The sequence below is a fragment of the Melanostigma gelatinosum genome, assembly GCF_949748355.1.
Source record: "Melanostigma gelatinosum genome assembly, chromosome: 4".
Taxonomy (NCBI): Eukaryota; Metazoa; Chordata; class Actinopteri; order Perciformes; family Zoarcidae; genus Melanostigma; species Melanostigma gelatinosum.
In genome coordinates this window covers 8,091,084-8,104,127 of record NC_136637.1, presented here as the reverse complement: position 1 = coordinate 8,104,127, position 13,044 = coordinate 8,091,084, and the positions used below count along the sequence as shown (strand labels likewise).

At 44.3% G+C, this 13,044-nt stretch overlaps 1 protein-coding gene across 3 annotated transcripts in view; it reads left to right on the top strand.

The window, feature by feature from the left end:
* Window positions 1–9,854, top strand: part of LOC306776641 (arf-GAP with coiled-coil, ANK repeat and PH domain-containing protein 2-like) — a 43,397-nt gene extending 33,543 nt beyond the window's left edge. The window contains exons 15-23 of one of the 3 annotated variants that reach the window (XR_013771924.1): window positions 669–738; window positions 852–946; window positions 1,149–1,336; window positions 2,742–2,834; window positions 3,164–3,396; window positions 3,488–3,597; window positions 3,712–3,822; window positions 4,215–4,644; window positions 7,845–7,963. Coding sequence is in view for 2 of the 3 variants with exons in the window: in XM_079267401.1 (XP_079123527.1) it covers window positions 669–738; window positions 852–946; window positions 1,149–1,336; window positions 2,742–2,834; window positions 3,164–3,396; window positions 3,488–3,597; window positions 3,712–3,822; window positions 4,215–4,276; window positions 6,883–7,028 (1,108 nt within the window). In the remaining variant the exon portion in view is untranslated. Of the gene's footprint in view, window positions 1–668; window positions 739–851; window positions 947–1,148; window positions 1,337–2,741; window positions 2,835–3,163; window positions 3,397–3,487; window positions 3,598–3,711; window positions 3,823–4,214; window positions 4,645–6,882 lie in introns of all 3 variants that reach the window. The other 2 variants (XM_079267402.1, XM_079267401.1) reach the window with 2 other exon arrangements.
* Window positions 9,855–13,044: the final 3,190 nt, after the last annotated feature.

Sequence of the window (13,044 nt, the reverse complement as noted above, 5' to 3'; positions counted from 1 at the left end):
ATCCTTATAGTATGTCTTTTAATGTCGAGGTTGCGAAGAGCTAGACACATAACAATGGCAATAAAAGAAAAGGAAAATTTAAATTCTCAAATAAATAACTTATACATTTAAGTGCTATGAAAAGTAAAGGGGTTTCTTCCAGGGAGGAGGAACTAATAGGAAACTAATAAACTGAAGAAACTAATATCAGCACATTGTATTTATTTATCTACCACTCTGCAGGATCACAGTTCATTTCGAGTTAATTTTGGTTCCATGAAAACTGGAAATTATCATCAGCATTCATTGCATGTTTTTCTGTTCAATGCTTTGATGTGTTTATGGATTTATGAAATGTAAACTCACGCAGCCTGCTTGGGATGTTGTGACGACCTTTTGTTACTTTAGTTTCCAGAGTGAAATATTGAACTATCATTCGTGCCAGATTTTAATTCATATATAATTGTCCAGGGATTCTTTCTCACTGCATCCTAAAAAAATGATCTTCATTGTGAGTTTCTAACCAGAGTCGGTTCAGAAATTAAAGGAATTAAATTATCCAAAAATGTAATATTTTATAATCGGAGAACTACCTTCTCAACATCCTGGGTTTTTGTGGTTAACTCAAGTGTGTTGAAACGAATGAACAATGCCTTTGTGCTTTTCTGTAATGCTTCTTCGACCTGCAGGAGTCTGGGAGTGCACTTCTCTAAGGTCCGGTCTTTGACTCTGGATACATGGGAGCCAGAACTTCTGAAGGTGATGCACATGAACAAATACACACAGAGAGCCAGTTCAAACTGAAAGTCTTGCTTTCAATCAAGCGCCGACAACAAAACGCTTCAAATTCATTTTGATTGAACCTTTCACAGTTGATGTGTGAACTTGGAAACGGAGTGATCAATCAGATCTACGAGGCTCGGCGAGAGGAGCTGGGATCCAGAAAACCGCACCCAGGAGATCCAAGGTACAGAAGACAGCGTGGCGTGTTCAGTCAGCATACTCTGACTGAACACGCATAATCGTTTTTGATGAGATAATTCATTAGAATAGAGGCATTATCATCTTTATATAGACAGAACTTGACGTTGTGATGAATTAAATCTGCAATCTACAAACTGTTGTTCAGCGTTTGCATCACATTGAACTTGTGCTATGCTTCTCAACAGACCTGAGGTCGAGGCCTACATCAAAGCCAAATACGTGGACCGGCGGTTTGTACGCCGGCCTACAGACGAGGAGCTTCGCAACAAAGTGGTTTCTCTGAGCAAACAGGAGAAGAGGCTGAGCAGCAGCTCTGAGCATCTGCCCCCAAGACCGCCACCGCCCACCCCAAAGCTCCGACCCGGCCAGTCAGGTCAGTCCAAACACAAACGTAACGTAACACAGTTATTACACAGTCTGTCGACTGCAACCTTTCACTCATCGCTGAACTTAATGAAATAACTGACAACAAAACTCATTGAAATGTGCTGATCTTTACCTGATTGTTGTCTGACGATAACACAAATGATTGCCACTCAAAACAGTGTGCTGAATTTTAGCTGGATGGATGTAAGACCGCGAGGTCCAACAAGCTGCTGGGACCAAATCCAGTATTCACCTGCAACGTTTAAAAATGAATACAAATTTCAGAGATTGGATGTTTCTGTTATACAGAACTGTTAGTGCCTCTTCCCAATCAAGCTGGCACGGTCCGTGTCCTTTGTGATTGTATTGCCACCTTTTTTTACTACATCCTCGCTGTGATTTAAGCACCGTCATGGAGACGTGTCCCCCCATCGGCAGACTTTGTGTTCTCTGTGAACAGCACATGCCTCAGCCCTCCTTGCCTCCCATTGCTTCTCGTAGTCCGTCTCCAGACTCCAGTGTCCACCAAGCTGGTAGTCTTAACTATCTCTGCTTTTACCCTGCCTTCCTCTCTCTCTCGCTCTCTCTCTCTCTCTCCTCTTCTTCAATATCCCCCCCCCCTTTCATGTTATGTGCTTCTGGACTAACCCCTGCTCTCACTGCCTACCCTTTAACTCCCCCTCACCCTGCCACTCAATTTACACCCTCCGCCTTTCAATTCCCAAACTCCCATTATCCCTAACGTAGCTGTTGCCAGCGGCAAGGAGGCCCGCCGCGACTCTCTCTTCTGTGCTGACGAGCTTGACTCACTCTTCTCCTACTTTGACAACTCTGCCAAGCTCAGGAGCAGTAAGTACTGAATGCTCAGTGTTTGGCTTGCTTCTCCATCCTCCGCTGTCCATTTGTGTTCCCTGCTTTGGGTCTTTGGACTATCAACCCTTCATCCACTGCGCTGTCACTCCTTCATCCAGACCTTCTTAACGGACCATCCCGTCATTTTAAGAGCATTGCAGATGTTTCGTTTTTCCCGGGGCTGGGAAGTGTTTCTCTCACACGTGGTTTTGTTCAGTGCCTGGTATTTGCATTTTGTCTCTGTCTCATCATGTTTTTACTATTTAGGGACCTGAAACATAAGGTGATGGTGGGGATCTGTCCTCCAGTTCTCTTTCTGTTGATTTCAGCCGGAGACTTGTGTGCGTACACTTACTGTACAAAATATTAGGGCCGCCTGCTGTTTGTTGTGATCATACTGGAGGAAAATGATCAGCTGTCAAAAGCCAGCAGATGTTCAACGTCAAAACAAAACGTTCTGAAAACAATCAGCAGGAAGGTGTTCCTTTTATTTTATACACTCAGTGAATGACGCCTGTGTGTTGTTCTCCAAGTCGTGATTCATTCTCTTTGTTTTACAGTAAAAAGTGCTGACAGCGGCATCCAGAACAGCGCTGATGGGAGCCGGGAGATGCTGGCCACCACTGCCTCCAGCAACAGCCTGACAGATGCAGGTCAGACACAAACCTCTGTCATTACAGAGACATCCCTGCATGCTTGAATCTAAAATAGAGAGTGAATGAAGAAATGGTTAAAAAGACAATAAATGTCCTCGTCTTTTTGTAATGTTTCACTATGTTGGAAGAGAAAAGGGAAAAACTCTTGAGTTATCGGAGAGTAAGAAGGTTTTCTCCAGTAATTTAGAGCAGGTTTGGAAAACCTTATCAAGGAATATCATGATTTTCCCAGCCTGGAAAAGTTTTGAATTTGTCCCAACAGCTTGAAAAGTGTATTTCTTGTTGAGAAGAAATGTCTCACATCTTTTTTTCTTCCCACATCTCAGACGCCGCTGAGTCTCCCTCCATGCCGATGCCTGCCACACTGCCTCCTCCGTCGCCGTGTAAGGAGGTGGTGTTCTACGAGCCGAAGGAGTACAGCTCGGGTCTGCAGCTCTACTGGGCCGCATGTGCCCGCAGCCTGCCGGACATGGCGGAAGCACTGGCCCACGGCGGCGAGGTCAACTGGGTCAACACGGAGGACGACAAGAGGACGCCGCTGATCATGGCGGTGCAGGGGGTGAGCAGCCAAGTAACTCCCAGTGGAACGGAACAGCTGATCTTTCGATAATAACAGCACTGACTTATGATCGTTAAATGATTCCTTTCAGGGTTCGCTGGTCTGCTGCGAGTTTCTGCTCCAAAACGCCGGGAACGTGAACCAGAAGGACGCTCAGGGCCGAGGACCCCTCCACCACGCCACCATGCTGGGACACACGGGGTTCGTCTTACACGTCTCGTTACGTCACCGAACCTTTACATTTTAAAGAGTGTGATGCAACCCAGATTATGTGTGAACTCAAAACAATGCTCAACCTTTCTCTCTCTGTTTTAGGCAAGTGTGTTTATTCTTAAAAAGAGGAGCCAATCAAAATGCCACAGACATCGATGAGAAGACCCCCCTGATAATAGCAGTGGATGCAGCCAACGCAGACATCGTCACACTGTGAGTGTTTTCTAACCTTTAGATAAGGGATCATTTACTGTCACTATATAAACCCTGATGGAGTAAAACAAGAACCAGATACAGATCACCCGGTGGAGAATTATTCTCTGAAACAAACCAACTGGTACATTATCACGTCCATTACACAAGCGTCTATCAGAACCGAACCCAGCTGAACCGTCTGCATGAATCGAGGAGTAACAACTTCCTCCACAAGGTGTCACTACTCAGTCAGTTTACAGATCTCTCGCCTCTCGATGGAACACAGCGGCCTGTAGTTCGGTTCCTAAAAGAGCCCCGACGATAGTGAGACATTTTAACAGTCTGAATACTGATTGTATCTCGTACCGATGACTAATCTGTCACTTCCTGTTTCTTAACCTGCACCCCAGGCTGCGATTGGCCAAGATGAACGAAGAGATGCAGGAGGCGGAGGGGCCCTACAGCCAGTCAGGTCAATATAACACCAACAGCCCCACCGACATGCAGTACAGGAAGTGCATGCAGGAGTTTATCAGCCTGCAGCTGGATGAAACTTAATAAGTGTCCGCTCTCGTTGAGACACAGGCGCAGCGTGCCGTGAAACCCGGCCTCATCACAGGACATGTAAAGCCGGGTTTCACAGTTGGGGTCAGTTGTCTGAAAACGACAAATTAAAACCCAGATAAACCCCAGTCAATCATTTCTCATGACCAATTGGAGGTAGCTGTTGTTTTATTACGAGTCCCCAGGGTGAAAGGAGGTTTGATCCGCTGGTCCGCTGTGCTCCTGTGTCGCTGCTGTACCGTGAGTGCGTCGTGTTCACGTCCCAGCTCCTGCCAGGTGCGATGCTGTATTCATGTGACGCGGTTAAAGCCATCGACTCGGGGCTTTTCTTATTGATCGCTCAAAACCAAAAGGAACTTTTTCACTTTTCACGAGATCGTCTGAACTTCCTCCCTTTAAGTTTAAATGTTATAGCTGTTGCTGGTTCCCTCTATTTAAGAAGTATTCAGTGATCTATAGCAGCTAATGATATATATTTTTGACCATTTTTCAATCAGTGTTGTGTCTCCTTGCAAAAAAGAGAAATCTAACCGGTAACTGCCAGAAGTATCCAGTGACCTCAGAGTGCCGGCGCTTTTCACCATTCGGCAATAATCATGACTTTTGAATGACGTTGTTTTGAATCATCTGACCAGTCTGGAGCGGCGTCTATAAACAACCAAGTTTCATTTTAAAATGACCTGTCAGAAGTAATTTATGCACATTCCTGATGAATGGTTATGCAACTACTATTGTACCTTGTCCTGCGATTGTACGGTTCCCATTTTAAGTCTTAACCATTTCCGAGACCCGTTTACTTTACTTGAACCGTTTGATGTTGAAATGCATCTTGCTGTTGTGACATGTGACAAAAAAAAGTCTATTTTAGAACAGTTTTGCTTTTCATAAACATTATTCGAGGAACCATATGATACGTCTGCTTCCTGTACATGTTGTAAATGATGTGCAGACAGAAGAAGCAGAGCGGAGGCTGACTCTGCACTGCTCTGTGTTCACGTCCTTACTCTTCTTCTCTCATCGAATGCTGTTTACTCCTCCTCATGACAGCGGTGTGTCTCGGTTCTTAGTCGGTTGTGTGCTTGCTCGTGGACCGTCGTCACAGGAAATCCAGAATTGTAAGACGACGAAGGCCTTTTAGTGCCATTGCATTGATTGTATTGAATGTTAGTGGGTTTTTACTCAAATATAGACAAACCGCCTGAGGGACGGTTCATCGTCGTGTTCGAAAAATGTCCATACGTAACCATGTATATGTATATATATATATATATATATATATATATCACCTGCTGGTCCTAGCTTATATTCATCCTAATCATGAGGGAGCTTTACAAAGAAGAGGATCAACAGACACGACAGTGAAAATCAGGATTGAAATGTACCCAGTTTCATCCCACTTCATCCCCCCAAATCCTGGCAGTGCACCAGAACTCTGATTAAATGGTCCCTTCTGTTCATTCACATTGGTAGAGCAGCGCCCCCTGGTGCTGACAGAACAGTGTGAGGGATGCGTCGGGTCGTCCGAATAGAGTAATAAACGGGTGTGTTGACGGGTAAATGAAGTACTTGTGCGAGGAGACGCTGAGGCGTTTCTAGAGAGCTCTTAGGTCGTCGGGTGAAGGGACTCGTGCGTCTGTGTGCGTTGACCGCAGGAGGGACTCTGAGACGAGTGAAGCGTCTTCTGTTGAGGGCTAGATGTGCTGCTGTTATTTGCCTGAATGCTGCATCACTTCTGTGCTCCGTGGTCGTTTTGTTTTTGCTTTTGGACCTGAATGACAAAGAATGAATTCTTCTTTTTTTCTTAGTATTAAGAAGTATTTTATTTTTTTTAGCGTGTGCAATACTTGTTGAGAGGGAACGGTGCAGAACGTGTTGCTGGATGTCGTTGCCGTAATAAAAAGGTCGACGGCAATAAGCAGGAGAGGAGGAGACGGAGGTGGAGTCTGAAGTACGGGCTTCCAGTCACTGAGTGACACTCGCGTTGCTTTGCTTCCTCCTCTTCGATACTCGAGTGCTTTTCCATCAGCGCCTCCAATCAGTTGACGGATGATTCGCGGGATGAAGGATATTCAGGGTCAATGAATGAGAAGGAGAACGAACCTCATCGACCCACCCTTTCATTAGGATCAGGGTTCCCTCAGCTCGAGTGTTTCTGCCCGGTTGAGTGTGTGGAAGAAGTGCAGAGTGCTGCTTCTCAGCCTGCGGGTTGCTCTGGGAGTTGTTTTGTTGCTGTTGAGCATTTCAACATTAATTGAGGAAACTCCCAGAGGAAGTGTTTCAAAAACTTAATGACAATTATTTTTAGATATATTTTTCCTATGATCAATATCTTGTCTTCTAGAAATTGTTTAAAACCCTGAAAAGGTCAAATGTACACTTGAACCGATTGAGAACCGCCGCTCTTATGTGAGAGGAGGCTCTCTCACTTCTACAACACACTCGTCTTTATGTCTCTCACCCACTTGTGTCTCTCTGTAAATTCACTCTCGCTTCTGTATTTTCTCTCCTCCCCAGAGTTTTGTGCCTTTCTTCTGTTCTCATGTTGTCTTTGGGGTGCTGAGGCCAACACAACTGTATGTTTGTACATAAACTCCTGCACTTTAAACACAATACAGTTGTTAAGAAAACCGAATCTCTGTGAGCTTGTCTTTTCTTCCTGAGTCGATCTCCAGTTCCTGATTTGAAAAAGCTCACCTGCTGTTTCCCCTCCAGCATTTGCCTCTTCTGTTCTCCTTCATCTTTTCTGCATATTTTCTTTCATATTTCGAGCCGCGCCGACACGCTTGACAGGTATGGCCGACTTTTCCTTTTTTCCTTCTTGCTCTGACGATGCCGTCCCTGTTACTTCCCCCTTTTGAGTCCCGGGAATAGCGATAAAACGACAACCAAAGAATACGAAAGAGTCGAGAGTAGAAGTAACGATGAATGTGATTTGATTTAAACTCGGCTACGTGCAAACAAAGCGTCTCAAACAATGTGGGAGAGGACGGGACAAAGCTGGGCCTGGCTGACTCTGAAAACAACAAAAAACAAACAAGATATCTTTACCAAATCAAATACAGGGGCAGCACCGGCCACTAACCCTCAGGTATCTAGACAAAAGGGAACTACTCACCTACTGTCCTCAACCTCCCACCACGAACCTTAACAAGTTATCAACAACAGTGTCGCAGGTTAAGCAGGCAGAGAACAAAAACAAAGAGAGGGAACCCTTCAGGCTTCTTCCTTTTTGAGAGAGAGAGAGAGAGAGAGAGAGATAGATTTCTGCCTAAAGTTACTTTTTTAGGAACAAAAATGATATATATAAACCATATATTGTCTTCTGAAGTGATGTTGTGTAATTGGAAAGAAGAACCTACAGACTTAGAGGGAATTCAGAAAGGACGTGTGTAACAAGTGGAACCATTGCTCCGTCTGACTTGTCTTGTTTTGCCTTCTGTAGTTGCTGATATCTCGTGTCCTTGTTTCTCGTGCAGGAGATGAGACCTACCAGGACATTTTCCAGGATTTCTCCCACATGGCCTCCAATGACCCGGACAAGCTGAACCGCCACCAGCAGTACGATCCGCAGTGACCCTGACTCAACAGAAACGCCGTCCGATAGCTCAGATACACGTGTCATACATACATGTCTGCTCAGCCCAAGAGAGACGAGAAGATGTCTGGACAGACGTCGTCCACTTTCCCTCCAACGTCATTGAGCATTAGCGCTGGTTAGTGCTGGACTCGTGTCACCGTAACGGGACCAAAGCGCCTTCTTCTTCATATAGTTTCCTTGCAGCTGTTTATACGGCCCTCGTTAAAGCCACTTTTGTGATCAGTGAATGGATCAGTGTTTGAAAGGCTTTGCAAAGTTCTAGTTAATCTGAATGTAGAGCTGCCATCAAGGCGGTCAGTTATTTCAATCGTTTGAATTTCTTCTGTCAGGAAGTGTGACACAAATACAATTTATTTTTATTTTTTATAACTATATAAAAAAAGAAATCTGTCGGAGCTGTGAAGGGTTAAGTGCATGACAGACTGTTGAATAGTTCATTTTAAAAAAAGTTTTCAATTGGATTCTCTTTCTGATCAAAGGCATCTGTTTCATATTGAAGTTTTAGGAAACTCAACAATATGCTTTTACTCTTTTGCACAAATCCCTTTATCTTAAACCGCCACTGATGTTTACCAGTTTTGATGATACAACTTTGACATTTTAATGAAAGTAAACATGTTGCTGATGTTTTTTTGCTTTTTAAATGCTGTTTTTTTTCTGCACTTTTCTCTGAACCATTTAAATTGTCCATGTCCGTAGCTGCAGCACGCGTCCGTCAGCCGGCTGATTCTAGCTGTAGTCGTGTTGAGATGTTGATCATTTGTAGATTCAGTCTCACGCTGATATTAAAGCGTTAAGATTTAGAGTTAAAGAACTCTACAATAATATGGATATATACATAACACCCTCCCCGAAAACAGTCAAAACGCAGCAATATGTTAATGAATGATGAAGTGGACTGCTCTTACATTGACATGCTGTCTAAATTTAGATTACACTAAAGGCCTCAAGTTTACTCCTGCTCAACACCCTCAAGGGCCAGCGGGCTGGTAAGTAGCTAACGTGACCCTGGATGTGCCAACCTGCCACACCCACAGACCCACCTCTGCTCTCACAGACCTCAATGCCAAATTAAACCGTTCCTTTCTCCAATTCTGCTGAGATTGAACGAGAACTTGATTTGGCGTCCTCTCCCCGTTCAATCAACAGCAAGAAAGCAAACACAGCTGAGTCACAGCCATTGTCCCGTAACTACATCTGCATTCACATGTACGCGTGTTCAGCTGACCTGCTGTGTGCTTTACAATACTCTGTAATGCAGGCAAGTGATTGAAATGAATTAATTGGAAGTGTACCAATTAAACACACTGTAATAGCAGCAAATTACAGAGAACTTTTAAGAAAGCTTCCCTGGAAATGAATTTGGGAAGTTGTGGATCTGTAGTTTTTACAGAAATACCACACAAGTCCAGATGTGTGTGGGGTTATTACACTGTGTGGTAATTCTGTAGAGAGTACGAGTCACTGGCATTTCATGTGACGACTGTTTGATTTAGTTGTGACATCAGACGTTTGCACTGAAATGTCCAGAAATTAATTCTGTCATTTTTTTTGTCTTTTAAAAAAAAATGGTAAAATCTTCTCTCTTCAGTTATAGTAACATATAATGTGCAGCGCAGGGGAAACCTTTGGCAGATACAGCATGGGATACAATGCTTGTACATTTTGTACAGATGGTTTTGAATTCTCCAGAGAACTGAAGTATGAAGTTAGTGGTACTTGAATCATGATGTTAGCTTTTGTATATGCTGTTCTTTGGTAATATTAGCATATTTTGTATTGCCTGTCTGTATACCAGTATACATGTACTGCATTCTACCTGTAATATGTAAGAGCTTCAATACATAAGGACTGAGGATTCATCACAGTGTTTAAAAAAATTAAAATAAGAAGCCAATGAAAGAGTCCCACATCTTCTCTAAGGCACAACATTTCCTCTTAATCATATTTGAGTTAACAGCGAGGCAAAGCAGTAATTCATCAGCCAGCCACTGTGCACATGGTCTACTAAAGGTATCACAAAATTGCTCCATTATGTTTTGCGTTCTTGCGAAACAAGATAATTCTCCAATTCATAGTGATAAAGTTACAATGAAGTGTCTAAAATATACTTGAATCAAGTGAGAATCTGTCACTTCTCTGTTTGTAGCTCATTTTGTGCAATAGTTGGAATGCTGTGAAGCATTCCAACTATTGTTATCCTGTTTCTTTATTCCACTATTTCTTCCGTCCCCCCTTTTTTGAAACTCTTCATTTTTTAAGCTACAGAAACCGTTCAACTATCAAAATGTTCAGCTCCTTCAGCTCATCTCTGCTATGACTTTTTCTATTTCTAACCTTTAAACTATTTGAATTATTAAGCTTTTAGCAACTTATTTTTGAATGGGTTTCTATGGAGAATATTTTCAAATCCTCTTAAACTTCTTCAACTTTCAAATCCTTCAACTTCCTCATACTTTAAGCTACCGACACCATTTCAACTTTACAATGTTGAGAAAACCCTGATCGAAAGCTTTCACCATTTTATTTATATCAACATGTAATATTATGATTATCAATACTTAACAGTACCAACAGTAATGCCTTTGAGTCAAATGAAAATCAAAAAGATATTAAATTATCACTCACGATATTTATTGTATGCTAATTTTCATACATTGGCAGATTTTTGAATTACAATAGAAATATATTGTTTCCAATACAAAGACATATTTATAAAGTTTGTCACACATTTATTTGTATTGTGCTGTGTCGAGGGGAGAGGGGCAGGGAGGACGTCACTGTGCTCGCTGGGTCCCGGACTCACTGGGGTGCTGAGAGTGGTTCAGTGGTCTGTGGTGGGTCTGGGTCTTCCTGGGATGATGGTTTGGAAGACCTCCACTCTCAGCTGCTCCAGGAGTGGGACAAAAGCACGGAGGAGTCCTGCCCTGTGAGACACAAACACAAGAGATGAATACTTTGAACTCAACTATACGACCTTTACATTGTTGTGTTGAATCTGGCCTCCAATGATGGAATCTTATTACTGATACTTCTGTAGTCTTAGTGAGGGATACTTACTCAGCCCACTGAAAGAAAGGAGACCGCCGCTCTTCATCTGGTCCTGTGGTCCTCCATCCGTCTCATCTGGTCCTGTGGTCCTCCATCCTTCTCATCTGGTCCTGTGGTGGTCCTGTAGTCCTCTGTCCTTCTCATCTGGTCCTGTGGTGGTCCTGTAGTCCTCTGTCCTTCTCATCTGGTCCTGTGGTGGTCCTGTAGTCCTCTGTCCTTCTCATCTGGTCCTGTGGTGGTCCTGTGGTCCTCCATCCTTCTCATCTGGTCCTGTGGTGGTCCTGTAGTCCTCTGTCCTTCTCATCTGGTCCTGTGGTCCAGAGTGACCACATCCTCTCTGTTGTAGGAGATCCTGGATGTTGCGTCCTGTGTTACAGCCATCGATACCTGAGTAAAATACTTATTCTCAACGTTAGTAATTTTTACCATACCGCTGTCTGGTTCAGCCACCTTCACCTAACTATAAAAAAGAGAGCGTGAGTAAAGTGAACAATCTTTGAATAACTGTGAATTAACTGTTAATGTTGTTATTAAGTGTTGACTTACCTTTGTCTGGTAAAGACATCTAGACTTTATAAATAAAAATACACAACAGAATAACAGGCATTCACTGTTAACTTACCTCTAGTTTCTGCATCTAGCATCGACTGTTACTCAAAAGGAAAATCCATAAAAGAGATATTTAAAAGCCGTGCTGCAGGATGCTACCTATCGCCAACCCCGCCAGACGCGAGGGAAGGCTGTCTGGTGCTTTATCAGTCCTACCAGACACAAAGGTTTTACAATCCTGCAGCAACATGCTGTCGGTCTCAATCCGAGTCCCTGTCTTCAGACGACTGCCAGTATCTTCTGTGTGAGGGGGAGCCGATGCCTGGAGTGGAGGGTGCTGCGTCCTCTTGGTCGTCCTCACTGTTCCTCTGCCTCTTCACACTTACCTGCTCCGTGCGATCCTCTTCCCTGGTCCTCTTGGTGGACTCTTCTGACCGGGAAGACCGGGGGCGGAGCCTCTTCAGGATGCTCCACACCAAAAGGGAGGGAGAGACGATGGCCAGCGGGAAAGGGACCACGAAGCAGCCGTCGCATCTTCTCCAAGCATCAACAATTAGTCAAAAGAAAAATCCAAAAAAGGGATATTTAAAAGCCGTGCTGCAGGATGCTACCTATCGCCAACCCCGCCAGACGCAAGGGAAGGCTGTCTGGTGCTTTATCAGTCCTACCAGACACAAAGGTTTTACAATCCAGCAACAAACAGGCTGTTGGTCTCAATCCGAGTCGCTGTCTTCAGGCCACTGCCATCTTCTGTGTGAGGGGGAGCCGACGCCTGAAGTGGAGGGCGGAGACTGTCTGTCGTCATCTGTCCGGCTCTTCTTTGTGGCGGGACCGATGCCTGAAGTGGAGGCCGCTGCGTCCTCTTGGTCGTCTTCACCGTTCCTCTGCCTCTTCAGACTTACCTGCTCCGTGCGATCCTCTTCCCTGGACTCCTCTGACCCCTGGAAGAACGGGGGCATAGCCTCTTCGGGATGCTCCACACCAAAAGAGAGGGAGAGACGATGGTCAGCGGGAGAGGGACAACGAAGCAGCCGTCGCATCTTAGCTGGTAACCGCTGGGTGAGAGGGTCCTCGTCTTCCTCTTCTTCTTCTTCCTCTTCTTCTTCTTCTTCTTCCTCTTCCTCTTCCTCTTCCTCTTCTACATACCTGACGCCTCCCTCCTCCTCGTCAGCAATGTGCCAAGGCCACTGACCTGCAGGGAAGAGCTGATCATCACCATCCTGGAACTCACCTTCCACTCCCTCGTCGATGGGGAAGAAGATCCCGATGATCGGTTCTGGTGCAGGAGGTTCGAGTGGAGGAAGTGCTGGTATGAAGGCGAAGGGGTTCACATGCGCTGAGAGGGGAAAATTAAAACTGTAAGGATTTCTCAAAACATGAAATATTTCTGGATTACATTGAGCAATAATCAAAGATTAAATTAGAAAAAACGACATGACTACGTTACCATGGTGCCCGATTTAAGCATTTATTTAGCA